At 49.4% G+C, this 17,911-nt stretch overlaps 7 protein-coding genes across 7 annotated transcripts; all 7 read left to right on the forward strand.

Annotated features, from left to right (window-relative positions):
* Positions 1-763: 763 nt before the first annotated feature.
* Positions 764-2,783, forward strand: MGYG_07565 (glutamyl-tRNA(Gln) amidotransferase subunit A; the record flags this gene model as incomplete). The annotated part of the gene is made up of 4 exons (XM_003170275.1): positions 764-816; positions 870-947; positions 1,003-1,631; positions 1,690-2,783. The coding sequence occupies 4 exons, from the start codon at positions 764-766 to the stop codon at positions 2,781-2,783; spliced, it is 1,854 nt and encodes a 617-aa protein (XP_003170323.1).
* Positions 2,784-2,993: 210 nt separating this feature from the next.
* Positions 2,994-4,702, forward strand: MGYG_07566 (hypothetical protein; the record flags this gene model as incomplete). The annotated part of the gene is made up of 5 exons (XM_003170276.1): positions 2,994-3,033; positions 3,087-3,441; positions 3,489-3,541; positions 3,595-4,226; positions 4,301-4,702. 5 exons carry the CDS (start codon positions 2,994-2,996, stop codon positions 4,700-4,702), a joined length of 1,482 nt encoding a protein of 493 aa, XP_003170324.1.
* A 350-nt stretch (positions 4,703-5,052) lies between these two features.
* On the forward strand, positions 5,053-5,570 carry MGYG_07567 (hypothetical protein; the record flags this gene model as incomplete). Its single annotated transcript, XM_003170277.1, has 2 exons — positions 5,053-5,242; positions 5,392-5,570. The coding sequence occupies 2 exons, from the start codon at positions 5,053-5,055 to the stop codon at positions 5,568-5,570; spliced, it is 369 nt and encodes a 122-aa protein (XP_003170325.1).
* A 1,644-nt stretch (positions 5,571-7,214) lies between these two features.
* MGYG_07569 (acyl-CoA desaturase) lies at positions 7,215-8,681 on the forward strand (the record flags this gene model as incomplete). Its single annotated transcript, XM_003170278.1, has 2 exons — positions 7,215-7,476; positions 7,546-8,681. The coding sequence occupies 2 exons, from the start codon at positions 7,215-7,217 to the stop codon at positions 8,679-8,681; spliced, it is 1,398 nt and encodes a 465-aa protein (XP_003170326.1).
* A 1,495-nt stretch (positions 8,682-10,176) lies between these two features.
* Positions 10,177-10,839, forward strand: MGYG_07570 (ankyrin repeat protein; the record flags this gene model as incomplete). The annotated part of the gene is made up of 1 exon (XM_003170279.1): positions 10,177-10,839. The coding sequence occupies one exon, from the start codon at positions 10,177-10,179 to the stop codon at positions 10,837-10,839; it is 663 nt and encodes a 220-aa protein (XP_003170327.1).
* A 3,565-nt stretch (positions 10,840-14,404) lies between these two features.
* Positions 14,405-16,690, forward strand: MGYG_07571 (thimet oligopeptidase; the record flags this gene model as incomplete). The annotated part of the gene is made up of 3 exons (XM_003170280.1): positions 14,405-15,721; positions 15,790-16,430; positions 16,498-16,690. The coding sequence occupies 3 exons, from the start codon at positions 14,405-14,407 to the stop codon at positions 16,688-16,690; spliced, it is 2,151 nt and encodes a 716-aa protein (XP_003170328.1).
* A 342-nt stretch (positions 16,691-17,032) lies between these two features.
* MGYG_07572 (hypothetical protein) lies at positions 17,033-17,561 on the forward strand (the record flags this gene model as incomplete). The annotated part of the gene is made up of 3 exons (XM_003170281.1): positions 17,033-17,310; positions 17,374-17,472; positions 17,516-17,561. The coding sequence occupies 3 exons, from the start codon at positions 17,033-17,035 to the stop codon at positions 17,559-17,561; spliced, it is 423 nt and encodes a 140-aa protein (XP_003170329.1).
* Positions 17,562-17,911: the final 350 nt, after the last annotated feature.

Below are 17,911 nucleotides of genomic sequence, written 5' to 3' on the forward strand. Positions count from 1 at the left end.
ACAGTAGTGCGATGGCACGGGAACGGCAGGTTCATCTTTGGCATCAGCCCGCGTAGTAGCACTTGTCTGTTTCTTGTCAACTATTCTTTAATTCTTGCTGTCGTATTGTGAGGCTTCCTGGCTGCTTTATATCTGGATATCTGAAAGAACCTCGATCGTGCGACTAGATGGCCATGCCAGCGTCCGTCTTCATCGATGCCCTTTCTTATATAGCTTTATCTCGTCAAAGGGCGCAAAGCGGTTTGGCTTGTCTGACGTCCACGTCCAGGTCAAGGTCTGGTGCATCAACTCACAGCATACGAGCCTATCCACGGCAATTAGTCAGTAACTCGCTGCACTTCGGCGTTTATGCTTCTTCAGCTCGCATCGCCCTACCTAGTTGAATATGGTGCTGACTTCCTCCGGCCCGGCCCACGCCCTTTCTCGCTTGGTCCGGCTGCTCGGCGGACCTCACGGTCCTGCGGCTGTTTGCTTATCTATAGCGTCACTGTCTGATCCTTTGAGCTTAGAGGGGCTGATAGTCAGCTAACTAGCTAGCTAACTAGTTTAGTGCTTTCGTAAGTCATTGCTTGTGAGGGCGCCGCTGGTGTTGGTGCTGGTGTGGTGTTGGGCCGTTTGGCGGCCGTGCTGGCGTTGACTGGACCTCGGCTGGCTTTCCTAGGTTCAAGCTCCACCGGATCCTCAGGTACTCCCTGCGCGTCGGTCTTGTCGACTTCTCTCCTTGCCTGTGATGATAAGAGGTAGACCTGATACAGCTGTCACCATGGAGGGCAATATGAAGAAGAAGTTCCTGGCCTATCCGGAGCCTAGGAAAGGGTGAGCCTACCGGATATGAGTTTGGAGTGACCGCTGTGCTGACGACGGTGTAGGCCGGATGTCACATACCGCAATGAGAGGAAACAGAATCCCACGATGAGCGGCCTCGTGCTGGTCCTCGCTGCTTTTGTGTAAGCTTTCCCTCGACCATCACTACGAATCTACAGATGCTGACGGGTGTTATAGCTTCGAATGCGTGGGCATGATACGACACCTCATCTGGAAAAACGCTGGATTCTCAAGCCTACGGAAGATCCGGAAGCAGCTGGAAGACTATGAGCCACGAGTCGACCCAACCGTCGTACCTACATCCGAACTCGAAGACGACGAAGAACAACTGGAAGAAGATGGCCAGAAGGTCTTCACCGCTGAACCGCTGCTGGCTTCCACCGCCGTCCCTCCACGAGCCAAATACTACTCGGTCCAGGACTACCACGACATGTACGTCTCGGGGGAATTGACACCGACAGCAGTAGCAAAGGCCATCTTACCACTTATACGTCGAGATACCAAACCGCCAGGAGAGCATTCTGCAGCCTGGTTCGAGACGCGGGTTGACTTGGTTCTTGCCGCGGCTGAGGCCTCGACGCTACGATATAAGCAGGGACGTCCCCTGGGGCTGATGGATGGTATACCCACTGCCGTCAAGGACGAGTATGATATCGACGGGTACAAGACTTGTCTGGGCTCGTTGAACGATTATACCAGTGATCCCGCCTCGTCGGGTGGCTCCATTGCCAGCTGGTGTGTGAGAAAGCTAGAGGAAGCTGGAGCTGTTGTCCTGGGGAAACTCTCCATGCATGAATTCGGTCTGGGTATATACATGTTTTACGGAAAGACGGTAGAAGTTTTCAGGGCTAACTATATATATAGATACCTCTGGCAGTAATCCAAACTACGGTACTCCGCTAAACCCATATAACCCCAAGTACTACACTGGTGGTAGTTCATCTGGCACCGCATACGCAGTCAGTGCCGGACTGCTGCCATTCGCTTTAGGAAGTGATGGCGGCGGCAGCATTCGCATCCCATCCTCTTTCTGCTCCGTCTACGGCCTCAAACCAACCCACAGCAGAATCTCACACCACCCAGGCCCTAACCATTCCAACACCTGTGCCGTCAACGGGCCTCTAGCCGCAGACTTACAGTCGCTCTCTGCACTCTATCGTATCATAGGCTGTCCTCCACCGTCCTCACCGTTCCGGCCAGTCTCTCCAAGACTCACGCCCTGCGACCCCGCGGGTACAAAGTACCTCGGAGTTCCTGAGGCATGGTTCTCCCAAGCAACACCCGCAATCCAAAGCCTCTGTCGCTCTGCCATCTCCGCCCTCGCAGATAAACACAACTATACAGTTGTGCCCATCCAGATTCCCTACCTAGTTGAAGGCCAGATCGCACACGCAGTCACCATCCTCACTGACGCCGCAACCTTACTCCCCGATACTTCAAAACTCACCGCCCCAAACAAGATCCTTCTTGGTCTCGGCCGTGAAACACCTGCTACAGATTACTTACTTGCACAGAAACTACGCCGCCTTCTGATGCAGCACCTCTCCTGGCTATGGAAGGAATACCCAGGCATGATCATCGTCACGCCCACGACCAGCTGCGCAGGATGGCCGATCCGTGACAAGAATGAGCTGAAGTACGGTATCAGCGATGGAGACCAGACGCTGAAAACCATGAATTTCATCTGGCTAGCTAACTTTACTGGTCTGCCTGCCATCAACGTGCCTGCAGGTTTTGTCGTTCCAGAAGGCGCTAAGAATGAAGGCGAGATTGCTGAGGAGAATACCAGGGGGAAGATACCCATTGGTTTGATGGGGACAGGAGAATGGGGTAGTGAAGATTGCCTTATGCGTTGGGGTCTCGATGTTGAGAATGTCGTGGGTGATCGCAGATCGAAACCGCCTATCTGGGTGGACGTAGTTGCTAAAGCGAAGGAGGTTATGCAATCCGACGCATAGATTGTACAATATAGATATAGACCATAGATATAGACGGGACAAGAAGGGTTTCTTTGGTATCGCGGCAAATTTAGAGTTTTAACTTATCGATAAGCGTCACGTAATCGCGTTTTTCGCGTCTTAGCCGCTTAATTACCTTGTTAAGTGATTAACACTTCGATTATTGTGCAGTTCTGTTTCAACTGCCTGTCTCGATGGCCATGGTAAGCCATGAACAGAGACACAGCTAATTTCCACGCAACACCAACGAGTACGTACTTTAGCTCCATGGCATAATGCCCCCTTTCTAACAAGGCCAAATAGTCCACTCGCAGAACCCTAGCCAATCACTCAGCTCATCGACCGGAAGGACTCCTCTGTCTACCAGCCTACAGCACCTGGACAAAGCACTGATACCCCCATCGAACCATGCTGCCAATACCTCTGCGGATACTCTTCCGCCTGCGTCGCAGTTTGTACTGCCAGGATGGACCCAGTTAGGGGCCGACACAACAGCGGATGCGGAGGGCGGTAAAAGTAATGCCAATGGCAATGTTGGTGTTGGAGGTAACGGTAGCGGAGAAGGCGAAGGGTCGCATACTTCTTCATTACCGGGCATTCGGAGAGGCGAAATTACAGAGCTATCTGGACCAAGGGGGTCTGGGAAGACTTCACTGGCGTAAGTGGGCTTATTCCCTCTAGGCGTGGCCGTGCTGACTGCTTTAGTATGACTACTGCTGTGAATGCATTGAAACGTGGAGAGTCAGTTGTGTGGATAGGTATGAATACCACTTTACACCATCTTTTTACATAGGCTAACTACCTGGACTAGATACCGCCGGCCCAATATGCATGTCTAGATTTGAAAAGATGCTCTTAAAGGACAGCACACCTTCCGAGGTGCAAGACCTACTACAGAACCTACTACATCTCCAACCTACCACACTAGCTCATCTGCTAGCCCTGACATCCTATCCCATGTCAGATTTCCCGCCGCCAAACACGGGTCTAATAGTCCTGGATTCAATTTCGTGTCTCTTTGGCTCGGAATTCCGAAGCAAGCTACCTTCCAGATTAAACAAAGCTAGAGACTTAAACAGCGCAGCAGCGTCAAGGGATAAAGACTCGCAGGAGTCGAAGCTATGGTGGAAGTTGATAGGTACTCTGTCATCGAACCTTAACGCTCTTGCATCTCGTCTGGACTGTGCTGTGATCGTGGTCAACGAGATGGTTACTCGCTTCCGGTCTGGCCAGAAACCGATGTTGCATGTTGCTATATCGGGGTATACATGGGATACCAGCGTGGCTACGCGAATTATACTTTATTGGCACTGGTTGGATATCGGAGTTAGAGAGAAGCTTGGTATGCGGTGTATTAGAATGGCGGAGGTGTTTAGGGCTGGGAAGATGGCTGTTTTGCCCAGGGCCGTGGAAAGGATTGTTCCGTTCCTTGTCGAGGATGAGGTATGTTTTTTTCCTTCATTTTTATGGCGGTGTGAGGGATTGGAGTGCTTGTTACTAAATGCGAGTGAGTTTAGGGTCTTGCTGAGTTTATGCATCTATCAATTAGTCTGGGTGGTATGGCTAATGGAAGAGGGACCGTGATGCCTGTTTGTGTGAAGAGGAAGCTTGACCAGGAACAGGAGCATCTTCCCACTCAGCTCCCTCGTCGGCCGAAGATAGAGCATGATAGTGAAGAAGGTGGTGATGAAGAGGAGGAGAGATTGGAAGAGAAGTCAGATGGGAAACCGGCTGAAGCTGTACTGGCGAGTGCAGGACTACCGGCTGAGATAATGGACAGCCAGGACGAGGAAGAAGATGAGGACTGGTTGGAGGCTGCTGAGGTAGCCAACTTGCAGCCTTCGACGGGGCCAAGCACGGAGCAAGACGAAGACGATACCGAGCTGCTGCTGAGGAGCATGGTTGAAGGGGACGTCTAGATTTGCGGTAAGTCCCAACCAGTTACTACATGTAGTAACCAGTGCGAGGCTGAAAAACGTCGATGATGTAACAGCTTTAAATAACTAGTATAAATATAGCACTCTATACTCCGTAAATATATATGTAGACGACGAGAATCCCCTTGGCACCTCGACTAGTTGATCTTGTCATAAACAACATCCGTATCCACGGTCCGATAACTTCCCCGACTCCGACGTAGTTCACCTATATAAACTAACAGTTTATCTGGAGTATATACGTAATTAAATGTAAAAGGAGTATATCGAAATCTCACATGCACCTATAGTCAATAGTGCCAAAAGATAAACAATAACACATCATCATCACCATGCTACTGAGTCAACCATGGCGAGTGGGCCTGACAGCCGTCGGCATCGGCTTCAACGCGTACACCATCCTCGTTCACACCACCTACGGCTTCACATCTGTCCTGCCCATGCTCCGCACGCATAAGAGCAAACTCTACGACATCATCGGCATCTGCTTCCAGCATCTTATGATCCTCCCCACGATCGGCAGTAAGTCATGTCATGCCCATGCACATGCTTTATTTTAAAACCCCCAACCTCCTCAACCCTCAACCCTCAACCCCCATCCGGAGATATATACCCCGTGAAACTATCACTTCCACCTCCCTTGTATCAAAACTAATGCAGGTTCTCTGTAGTAATACTGCAGCTGAAGTGGTTCCACCACGGGATCGAAGGTCCGTTCGAAAAGCCACTTTTCTACACCTACTTGTTGGGCAACTTGGCGTGCGGAGCGTGGTATGGTTCGATGGGCGTGGTGAATCCGTTGCTATGCACGGTATTTGCGCCTTTGGCGTCTTTGCTTTGTGTTCTTTGATCTCACCATGCCGAACTACCTTGTATAATATGTATATATGCCGTTGATCCAAGTTTGAATCTCCAATGGGAAGAGTAGGAATATACCTCGTTGTTTTGTATCCATGTAGATTTCGTGCATCTTACTTAATAACCTAAACTCGGGCAGATCCGGGGGAGAAGGGAAGGGCCGCGAAGGGAGACACATGGGAGGCTTCGTGAATCTCCGAGGCTGGATGGCCGGCCAGATCATATGAAGGGGGTAAAGTAAGGGCAATTAATTCCCCGGCATCTTCAAACTGGAGTCCTTGTAAGGGTTACTTATAGGTACTCGAGGTACTTGCATATATGTAACAAGCCAGCGTTGGACAAGGAAGTCTCTGCTCAAAGGCCAGAACCGGACTTCGTGCTTATCTTATCAAGTAGTGAGTACCTCGGCTGTTTCCGTTTCGAGTCGAAAAAATAGAAGTGAAAAATCTAACTGAAAATAAAAGAAGCCATCTTAGTCAGTTATTAGTCATCGCCAAGGCAGGCAAGATTTTTTCTGTTGGGGGGAAAAGTGCGGAAACGCTAGTCCCTTTTGGGTAGTTAGTTGCCGGTACAAAAGTTGACGTCGAAGTAGAACAAGAAGAGGAAGAAGAAGAAGAAACGAAGAGAAGAGGAAGATCTAAAAGGCGAGAGAGCCATGACGATAAGCGATAAGATAAGAGATAACAAGGATGGAGACCAGATGAGTGAGACGAAAAAGGAGGAAAAGAACAGCAGAAGGCTCTTCATGTGGCGGCCGAGGGTCTCCGTCGATGATGTATATAAGTTGCTGCAGGTCTGCGTTTGTTGGGAGGCGAGGCCAGCGCCGTTGGAAGGCGTAACGTCTTACATAAGCGTGTATCGTCATGTCATGTCCGGTCAACTTGCGACTTTTGACGACGGTGGCCTTGGAGTGACCTTGGACGGCGGCAGCACCAGCCATGCATAGAAGCCGCTGAGAAGAAGGCAGGCAGTATAGAAGACATCCACAAGTGCAATTGACCCCCAAAAACCAGCCAGTTCAGGCCCGGGGCAGGCTCAACTCCAGCGACCAACAGCGAGGCGTGTATTGTAAATGCGATACCAGACTCCCGCCTCCCCTGCAAGCTCTTGATGTGCGCCTCCACTCAGGCACCGCGAAAAGAAAGAAGAAAGCTTGTCACTTGCGAGTTTGTCCCATCCACTTCCGCCCCAACAAGACGCGACAAGGCCAGGAAAAGATGCGAGAGCAAGAGGAGGAAGCAGAAGGAAGAAGAAGAGGCAGGGAAGAGGGCGTCTGTTAGTGTTTTTTCCTTAGTTCCGCCTGGTGGTGCCATCCTTTTCTTTGCTTTTCTCTGTCTCTGCTGGGGAAGCGTTTATATAACTAGATACTTGCTTCCTCCCACCCCTCTGCTTCCTCCTTCTTCCCTCCAAGCAAGATAGGCTGGGTTGACTTTGCTGTTTGCCATCGTCATCACTGTCGCCGTCGTGCCTTTTCCACGGTAGAGTCGAGGGAGTGACTTTGCTCTCCTTCTTCTTCCTCTTCTTCCTCTTGCTCCTTCACACCCGTCGTCTACCAACTTGGTATATATCAAAATCAAACATCTTCAAATAAACGAAATACCAGGAATAACGAAAATCAAACATCTTAACGAACACCATGGGAGACGCCGGTCCGTCCACGGTACAGCCTGCTCAGGCTCAGGCTCCTCAGCAGCAGCAGGCTGACAAGAAGCCTCACATCACCGACACTAAGATCACTCTTGCCAACTGGCACCAGCATGTCAACTGGCTCAACGTCTTCCTGATCCTGGGTATCCCTCTGGCTGGCTGTATCCAGGCTCTCTGGGTGCCGCTGCAGTTCAAGACTGCCGTCTGGGCGGTTATCTACTACTTCATGACCGGTCTAGGAATCACAGCTGGTAAGTTAGAAACATGCATACAAATGGATGATGGATGATGGATGTATAAGAACTAACAGGATGCAAAAGGATACCATCGTCTCTGGGCTCACTGCTCGTACTCTGCCACTCTGCCGCTGAGGATCTACTTGGCTGCCGTCGGTGGTGGTGCCGTCGAGGGTTCCATCAGATGGTGGGCTCGCGGCCACCGCGCTCACCACCGATACACCGACACCGACAAGGACCCGTACTCTGTCCGCAAGGGCCTGCTCTACTCCCACCTCGGCTGGATGGTCATGAAGCAGAACCCAAAGCGCATCGGACGTACCGACATCACTGATCTCAACGAGGATCCCGTCGTCGTCTGGCAGCACAAGCACTATCTCAAGGTCGTCCTCACCATGGGTCTTGTCTTCCCCATGCTCGTCAGCGGTCTCGGATGGGGTGACTGGATCGGTGGTTTCGTCTACGCCGGCATCCTCCGTGTCTTCTTCGTCCAGCAGGCTACTTTCTGTGTCAACTCCCTGGCTCATTGGCTCGGTGACCAGCCATTTGACGACCGCAACTCTCCACGAGACCATGTCATCACTGCCCTCGTCACCCTGGGAGAAGGATACCATAACTTCCACCACGAGTTCCCATCGGACTACCGCAATGCTATCGAATGGCACCAGTACGACCCTACCAAGTGGACCATCTGGACCTGGAAGCAGCTCGGCCTCGCCTACGACCTCAAGCAGTTCCGTGCCAACGAGATCGAAAAGGGCCGTGTCCAGCAGATGCAGAAGAAGATCGACCAGCGCCGTGCTAAGCTCGACTGGGGCATTCCCTTGGACCAGCTGCCCGTCATGGAGTGGGATGAGTACGTCGAGCAGGCTAAGAACGGCCGTGGCTTGATTGCTGTTGCCGGTGTTGTTCACGACGTCACCGACTTCATCAAGGACCACCCCGGCGGCAAGGCCATGATCAACTCTGGTATCGGCAAGGATGCTACCGCCATGTTCAACGGAGGTGTCTACAACCACTCCAACGCAGCCCACAACCTGCTCTCGACCATGAGAGTGGGCGTCATCCGCGGAGGATGCGAAGTTGAGATCTGGAAGAGAGCCCAGAAGGAAAACAAGGAAGTCGACTTTGTACGTGATGAGTCTGGCAACCGTATCATTCGTGCTGGTTCACAGGTGACTAAGATCCCTGAGTCGTTCCCGTCTGCCGGCGCCGCTTAAGGGTGCCTCCTTTTGTTCCGTTTTACTGCTTCGTCGACCTTTTATTGCTTGCTTCAGCGCCTGCTTCAAACGTCCTCCTTCGCCAGCGCCTTCGTCAGCAAGTGCGCGCTTCTTCGTCTTCTTTTCTTCCTGACCTTGTTCATTTCAAAGACATGATGGTTAACGATTTGGTCTGTTTCCTTGCGTAGACGACTAGAGTCACGTCATGAGCCCGCGGGTGGCTCCGTTTTTTCTCTTCTCTCACCTTTTTTCCACTCTCCGATGATGATTACACTATCCTCCTCCTTTGAACCCGGAACTGGAATGGAACCGGAACTGGCAGCCGCAGCTGCAGCCAGACAGGCTCGTGCATGGTTCCCTTCCCGTCTCCCGCCGACCTGGCAACGGGGACGTGTCTTGATCCCTTTCCTACATGATCCGTCCGTCATTCCTGGAACGAACCAAACCTCCCGTTTCCTTCTCTTACACGTCCTCATGACGCCGTTCGACCGTCGACTATGATGCTATGGCTAGGGAAATCAAACTCCCTCCTGCCATCTAATACTTTGTATTTTCTTCTTTTTCTCTTTTTTCTTTATGTGTCTCTTTATGCTTTGTTTGGGGTCTGGAGTTAAAAGGGATTATGGGGGAGGCTACAGATTTTTATCTTTCTCACGAAAACCAACTTTTTCCTGCTCTTGTTATCAAACCTTGCATGAAGTCTCAGTTTCTCTTTATTGTCTACCAAAAAGCACCAACTACCAGACAATAACAACATACTTAATATAATGACTGTCTTCTCCTACTTATCTCTTATCTAGACCTATATCTTACGTAACTTTATAAGTATGAAGCTACCTTGGTGAGTATTTGGAACACCTTTTATACCCTTACCAAGATAAATCCAAGGCTAATTCTCCCCACATTGAAGATATACCAATTACCAGTGCTTGTTAGCCGCCGCCTGAAAACCCACTGGGCACTGCAGTCCCCACGTCAGAACTCAATTCCAATCAGGGTAGAAAAACAATTTTTCCAAAGGAAAGAATAAAAACCCCTAGAGCAATACCGCAGCGTCAGAATATAACTCTATGCGTCTCGATCTAAATCCTAAGCCGGTCATTAACCATTTGTCAACCAATTAACTAACTTTACTTATAAATAGTACCTTTATGCATGTCGTTATGGCCTTTCGATTTACGCGCCAGCCTTGCATCTGTAGATGCGTCAAAGAGGCATATATCCAATAATTGCAGGCAACTTCGACATGCACTGAGCATGCTCTTACGCTCAAGTATCGGCTGGGGCAGCGCGGCTATTACATCAGAACCACCATGCAATATTTCTAGGGCTATTAATAAGGCGGACAGAGCCTTCTTTGCTCCTAGATTGTATCATCGATATCATCATCTGCACCTCTATTTGAGAGTCGATTCTTGATGTTTTTCATCTGGACCTGCACTATAAGGCGGAAGTTAACTACATTCTTGGTACGACTCGGATTAGCATCGTCAATATGGATCCGCTCAATACCATCAGTGCAACGCTCGCGCTCGTTGGGACTGTTCAGGCAGCCTATCAAACACTCGACAAAATTTCCAATTTGCCGAATGCCTTCAACGAAATCAAGGCTAGACTTCCCCTAGTCGATCCCTTGTTAAATGATGCCATGGACGCTCTCAATGACACTACGCTTTCGGAAGAGGAAACCAAGGCAATCCTCGCGGTCATTACCCCCTGCAATGAAGCGGCTGTAAAAATGAACTGCATATTCCGTGAAGTTCGGTCCAAATGCGAAAAGGACCAGAACGCAAGAAGCTGGGACATTGTTAGCCCTCTATACCACAAAGCCCTGCGCGGCAAAGGGGCACATCGGGCAGAGAAGCTCATGCGCACCATTTTTCAGGGCCTGGAGGAAATGGCTCAGCAACGAGTGTTCAAAACCGCGATGCAGAAGGATGTCAAAGCCCTCGAGGAGGCTATCGAGGGGCTGTCCAAGGTGGAACCCTCTTTACCAGACGCCGATTTTGAGGCTGGAGGCACTAACGTGACGCAAAACAATGCTACAGGGGCTTTCGGGCAGCTGAACGCCCCGCGCGGAGGCCACAATGTTTACATCAGTGGGCAATATGCAGCTCACACGCTGAACATTGGTAAGGGACCTGAAATTTCCCGTTGAATATGAAATGTATGTATTTTTCTTTAGCTAAAAATATAACTTCGCCGTTTGAGTAGACATGAGCAAAATACCAGCACGAAAGAGTGCTGTCCTTCAGAGACTCAGTAAAGACTTGCGGTACAGAGAGCGGAAAAATATAAACGCTAGGCCCGTCCTGGGGACATGCAAGTGGGTTGTGTGCCACAAGACCTTTAAGGAGTGGGAGCAAGGCAAATCGTTAGGCCTGCTCTGGGTGTCTGCGGATCCAGGATGCGGGAAGTCTGTGTTGGCCAGACATATCGTCGACTCCGTACTTCCAACAGACTCCACCAGGACAACGTGTTACTTCTTCTTCAAGCACAGCTTTGAGGGCCAGAGGAGTGCAACGAACGCCCTCCGTTGTATCTTACATCAGTTGTTTATACAGAAAGATACCCTTTTCTCGGAAGACATACTCAGGCATTTTGAAGGTGATAATGAGACTTTCACGGACTCCTTTGATGAGCTATGGCATATACTGGACACTGTTGCGAGTAATGAAGAAGCCGGCAAAAAAGTCATTGTTCTTGATGCAATTGATGAATGTGATGAAGAAGACAGGCATAAGCTTATTGAGGAGCTTTGTAGTCTGTATCGTGGGGGAAAGACACACAACCTAAAGTTCCTCTTAACGGGCCGACCATATCGGGATATCGAGACTGATTTTCAGCCACTACCACCTTCGATATGCCTAAGCGGTGATGTGGATGAAAGAGAGGCGATTTATCAGGAGATTGATATTTTTATCAGAGACAGAGTTCAAAGTATCGGGGAGAGAAAGAGCCTCAGTCAGGAAGACCAGGACCACTTGATCGAGCAACTTACGAAAGTCCAGAATCCAACTTATCTTTGGGCTGATCTTACATTAAAATTGATCAGTAAGGAAAAATACGTTAACCGTAAGGTGATAGATCGGGCCACTGCATATCTCACCGGAAACGTTGATGCAGTCTATGAGAAGATTTTATGCAAAAGCCAGGAACCCGAAGGTACAAGGAGATTACTACATCTTGTAGTCGCCAACGCGCAAGGCCGTTAACCCTGGAAGAGATAGATCTCGCCCTGGCCCTCAAGGAGCATTCTACCTCGTGCGCTGATCTTGACCTCATGAAACAGGATATTTATGACTACGTATGGGGTCTATCTGGCCTTCTCATCATATTGCTACATCAGGCCTTAAAAGTGTTTCTGGTTTCAACGACCCTTCAGATGCCCAGCAGAAAGTCCAAAAGCAAGTCCAAAAGCGATCCCGCGTTTCTTAAATGGAAACACTCATTTCGGCTCCAAGAGTCAAATAGTATAATTGCAGATATATGCATGTCTTATTTACTGTTCAAGGAGTTCGAATCCCTTTCTCAGAGCGAAGAACAGCCTGGACCCCAAGTCGGGGAGAGCACATGGTTAGCTAAATGCGTTGACGATTACCACTTCCTTGACTATGCTGCCAAATACTGGGTTACTCACTTCAAAAAAACCAGCATCGACATCAAGTCAGAGAGGGAACGAGTGCTGGATATCTTTGACGACAAGCATTACTTTATTTGGTTTAGGATCTATTGGACGCGCGAAAAACCTCCTAGAAGTTTTACTTCCCTAATGCTCCTGTCCTACTTTGGACTTACCGGGGCACTGGCTCATCTTCTCTGGTGGATATATCTCTGTTAAACTAACTATAAGTATGTAACTATATTATATGGTTAAACTACTTCTTGAATTCAAAGCGGACCCAAACATAGTTACCTGACCATCGCCACGAAACACCATTATGTTATGCCACTAGATGTGGTCCTCAGAGAATTTCCGTTGTCAAGCTACTACTTGAAGGCAACGCTGATGTGAACGCACTGGATAGAATGGGCTGTAAGCTACTTTTACACGCGCTTAAACGCCGTGGGGGTAAGGGCCTTCACAAATTACTAGAGTATGTATAGATCCATTGTTTTGTGCACTCTACAATCTTGGTAGTGATAAATAGCTACACTTGTCAATAACAGGTAGTTAGTATCGTGTATATAATTTCTATAATTACTTGTATTAGCTAGTTATTTACGCATAATTATAACTACCTTCTACGTAGTCATTTAACCCTTGCCAGAGACCTCCAACTTTTCTTGCAATATTTAGTTGGCAAAATTCTCTCCTTGCTACCTCTCGTTGGTATCTCTCGTTGGTATCTCTACACTCATCCGCCGCCTTGTTCGACATTCCCATGCTACACTAAAGAAACCATCGCCTGCTACGCCGTACCTAGAATGTCGTCTATAATCCTCCAAACCCTCACGACGCGCGCGCCATCCTGGGGCTGGGTCATCTACCGCTGTTCCTACAAGGACGAGAAGCTATGGACCAACTTCCTCTCTGAATGGGATAAAGCTATCCACAAATCTATTCCCCATTTTAATGAACAAAAATATCTCCCATCTATGGATCTGAAAATAGTTGAAGATCCTTCTCTCGAGGGCGCCAGCAAAGAGTCCATCTGCGAACGTCACTACGCCTGGGCAAAATCCGTCGGATGCGCTGTCGACTGGACCAAAGAACATAGTGAAGAAAATAATTGGTTCCCTTCGCCTCGCTATCAGTTCGCTGTCCAAGTCGATAGAGCCGCATTACTAAGTGCGTCGGTCTATCGTGGAAAGCCTCCAAGGGATAGTATAGGGAAATCCTACGCCAATCTGCTGTTTGTAACGAAGTATATGGGCAAAGAAGCTGCTGGGGAGAGATCTGGGGATCGTCCCTGGGTGAACAACCGGTGGTGGATGAAGTCGGAGCTGTATGGGTTGCCTGTATATACGTACCACGAACTGACCAGGTCTACCAGGTGGTATTGGGTGTATCGGGAGCCGCCGCAGATAGCAGGGCCCTGTGGTGATGATTAGATATGTATTTTACTCTTTTGCGTCCTCATCCAGCTGCTGTTTATCGACCCTAGGTGTTCGGAACAACATAGTAATAAAGGCTTACTAATAAATCGAGAGGGATATCCCAAGGAAATATTAGGTAGTTAATTTAGTTAATTAGCTACGGAGTAGTTAACTAAATAAGTCCAGTTAAATGCTTGGCTGGCTACAACATCCAAGTTGAAGCTTTTCTTCCTGCATAGCTTCACTACGCTCGTTTCTATCTATAGTTATAGCTACACGTCTCTATCTATATCTATCTATATACACAGCCTACGCCGGCCTACAGCTGTCCACAGCCACAGTCACTGTGACTGCCACCTGTCTAGCTACCAGCAGAAGAGAAACAGAGACACTCGGTCACCCTGGCCCTGGCTACGAGGAACTCGCGCCTCTCCCTCTTCCTGCTCGCCCTCCCGCTCTTCGTGGTCGCCGTCCTCATCCTGGCGCCCGCTCTGCGCTTCCCCGCCCTCGGGCTGCCGTCCCTGCGCGCCGCGCGCCCCGCCTTCACCTTCGCTCCTCCTGCTGCTTACTCTTCCTCCTTCACTTCGCCTCTTCGACCAACAACAACAACAAGAGCAACAACTTCACCATTTCTACGATCGACAACGTCAATACCAACAGCCAGACCGCTCACGACAGCTTCAATGGCTCCCTCCGCGCTACGATCACCTCCCCAGCCTCCGCCACTGTTCACAGGCACCCCCACCTCCGTCGTCGAGGACACCAAGCGCCTCATCGAGCTCTCGCGTGCCGTCCAGGATGGCGTCGCCAAAAACATCACTGCCGAAACAGCCACCTTCGATAAGGTCGTGCTTCCACTGGCCCGAGACGAGAACACCATGGCCCTCGAGTCACATATCCTGGGATTCTACCAGTCCGTCTCGACAGATAGCAAGCTACGAGACGCCTCGACCGAAGCAGAGCGGCTCATGAACGACTTCGGCATCGAGTCTGCCATGCGTGAGGATCTGTATAAGCTCGTCGACGCAGCTGTCAAGAAGAACGAGAAGCTTGACCCAGAGTCGAAGAAGCTGCTTGAAAAGGAGCACAAGGATTACATTCGTAACGGCCTGGGACTGCCTGCGGGGCCTAAGCGGGATAGGTTCAAGGAGATCAAGAAGCGGTTGAGCGAGATCAGCATTGAGTTCCAGAAGAATCTTAATGAAGAGAATGGTGGGCTGTGGTTCACCAGGGAACAACTTGCTGGTGTCCCTGAGGACGTGCTGTCGGGCCTGAAGAAGGGTGACGGTGAGAATGAGGGGAAGCTCAGACTTACTTTCAAGTACCCTGACCTATTCCCGACGCTCAAGTACGCTATTGACCCCGAGACGAGAAAGACCGTCATGATTGCAAATGAGAATAAGTGTAATCAGAACATACCCTTGTTCCAGGAGACGTTGCTTCTCCGTGACGAAGCTGCTAGGTTGCTCGGGTATCCCAACCATGCCGCCTTCAGACTAGAGGATAAGATGGCTAAGAACCCCAAGACGGTCGATGACTTCTTGGGTGACTTGCGCTCTAGACTGACGGATGGCGGCAAGGACGAGATCAAGACTCTCATGGAAATGAAGAAGAAGGATGTCCAGACCCAGAAAAAGGAGTTTGATGGACACTATTTCCTCTGGGACCATAGGTTCTATGACCGCATGATGCTGGAGAAGGACTATTCTCTTGATCACCAGTTGATTGCAGAGTACTTCCCTCTCCAGACTACCATCCGCGGTATGCTGGAGATCTTCGAGCAGATTTTTGGTCTCGTCTTTGTGGAGATCACGGGCGAGGAGAGGACTAAGATTTCTACCTCGGGTAAGGGAGAGGATATCGTCTGGCATGAAGATGTGCAGGTCTTCAGTGTCTGGAACGATGAGGGCGAGGGAAGTGGATTTGTCGGATACTTGTATCTTGACTTGTTCCCTCGAGAGGGCAAGTATGGCCATGCCGCCAACTTCAACCTACAACCGGTATGTTCATTCTCAATAGTCAATATCCCCATATTTCTACATGTAACCAATATTAACTCCGTGCATAGGGCTTCATCAAGGAGGATGGATCTCGTCGATACCCCGCGACCGCATTGGTCTGCAACTTCTCCAAGCCAACTGAGAAGAAGCCCAGTCTGCTCAAGCACGACGAAGTCGTCACCCTCTTCCACGAGCTTGGCCACGGAATCCACGACCTTGTCTCCAAGACCATCTACTCTCGCTTCCACGGTACCAACACTGTCCGTGACTTCGTAGAGGCCCCCAGCCAGATGCTCGAGAACTGGTGCTGGACTCCTTCTCAGCTCAAGTCCCTTAGCAGACACTACTCCACCATTTCTCCAGAGTACTTCAAGGCCTGGAAGGAACATGCTGGAGATAAGCCAGACCCCGCCGCAGAGATTCCAGACGAATTGATCCAGAACCTTATCAAGACGAAGCATGTCAATGCCGCCTTGTTCAACTTGCGACAACTCCACTTTGGAATCTTCGACATGACTGTCCACGAGCCCAAGGACCACGAGGCGATCAAGGACATGAACATCTCAGAGACGTATAACAAGCTTCGAAAGGAGATTGCTTCTCTTGATGGACCCGAGGTTCTTGGTCAGGGCTACTCCTGGGGCCACGGAGAAGCTACCTTTGGCCATCTCATGGGTGGCTACGACGCTGGATATTACGGTTATCTCAGGTATGCTCATCATAAATATCGCTTAACACTATACCTTAAAACGAGTACTGACTGACTCCCTTTACAGCTCCCAAGTATACTCCACAGATATGTTCTATACCGTCTTCAAAGAAGACCCCATGAACAAGAAAGAAGGCCGTCGCTACCGCTACTCCGTTCTCGAAAAGGGAGGCAGCCAAGATGAAATGACGACCCTAAAGGAATTCCTCGGCCGTGAACCAAAGCCAGACGCTTTCTACAAAGAACTCGGCCTCGCCTAGATTCGAATTCATCACCTATTATCTCCCCTCTCTACTTTGCTTCAGCTAAACTCAAGTTAATCGTTACATCTACATATTCTTACGAGCTTCGAATTCGCCTCCAATTATAGCATACATATTCCACGGTGCAAGTTCTGCGGCTGGGTTGTGCTGTTAATTTAGCTTATAGCTTATAGCTAGTTTAGTCATTCCATACAAAGGTCAAAATTTACCTTCCTGCTCCTTCGCCTCATCCGCCTCTTTCCTTCCGTATATAGCTTCATCATACTCAACAATACGACAGATACATTCCACGACAGATACCATTCCACAACGATACCCTTTGCGAACAAACTCATCGAGATGGCGTATCTTACCATCGTGCTCGAGGTCGTACATGCTTCTCTCGCGACTGCTCATGCCTTCCTTACTCTGGTTATCATTGCCAATACCTACAAGGTCTCCATGGTCGATCCACGCCGCCGTCGAAACAATACGACTACCCTTGCGTCTTCACCAGACACGGCCGATGATGCCCCTCCAGCTTATACACCACAAGACCAACCTCCAGCGTACCAAGCCTCTGCCCATCAAGATCCGGGAACAAAGATACGCATCTGGGAAAGGAACCTATACATAACGTGAGTTATTGATCTCAAGTGTCAATAATCGTGTACCTATAACGTCATAACGTCCCTAACCAGCTTTTATGCACTATTGGGCAGTTACATACACTCCGGCGAACTAAAAATCATTACTCTCTACTTCATTAAAGGCTCATACCGTCCCTATTTCTCTGTACAGTAAGTCCCCGTCCTCTGCCTCAGTGCTACTGCTCTAAGTTAGTCAAAGGATGCGAACTAACTACGATGCCTACCTAGAGACAACTTAATGACCGATAACCTACAAAATGTTATTGAGACTTTGAAAGATATGACTAGCATTATTAAAGTGCTAACCGAATGTGTCGAGAATAACACAAAACTCATTTTGAGCCATCAAGATATACTTGAGAGGTCTGAACAGAGACAAGGACTGAGCCAGTAGATCTGTCGATGGACTACGTGCTAACTTCCAACCCATGCTGAGATTGTTGATGGGGAAAGTCACGGGTAGTTATCCTGGTTTAGGGTGTACCCGTATGGGTGTGTATTGTTATTGTACTTAATTACACGAAGCAGCGAATAGGGCAAATGAAAACAGTTGTATTTGTTAACGGATTGAGAACATAGCATGGGAAGG

The sequence above is a fragment of the Nannizzia gypsea genome, genomic scaffold (genome assembly GCF_000150975.2).
Source record: "Nannizzia gypsea CBS 118893 supercont1.7 genomic scaffold, whole genome shotgun sequence".
NCBI classification, from domain to species: Eukaryota; Fungi; Ascomycota; class Eurotiomycetes; order Onygenales; family Arthrodermataceae; genus Nannizzia; species Nannizzia gypsea.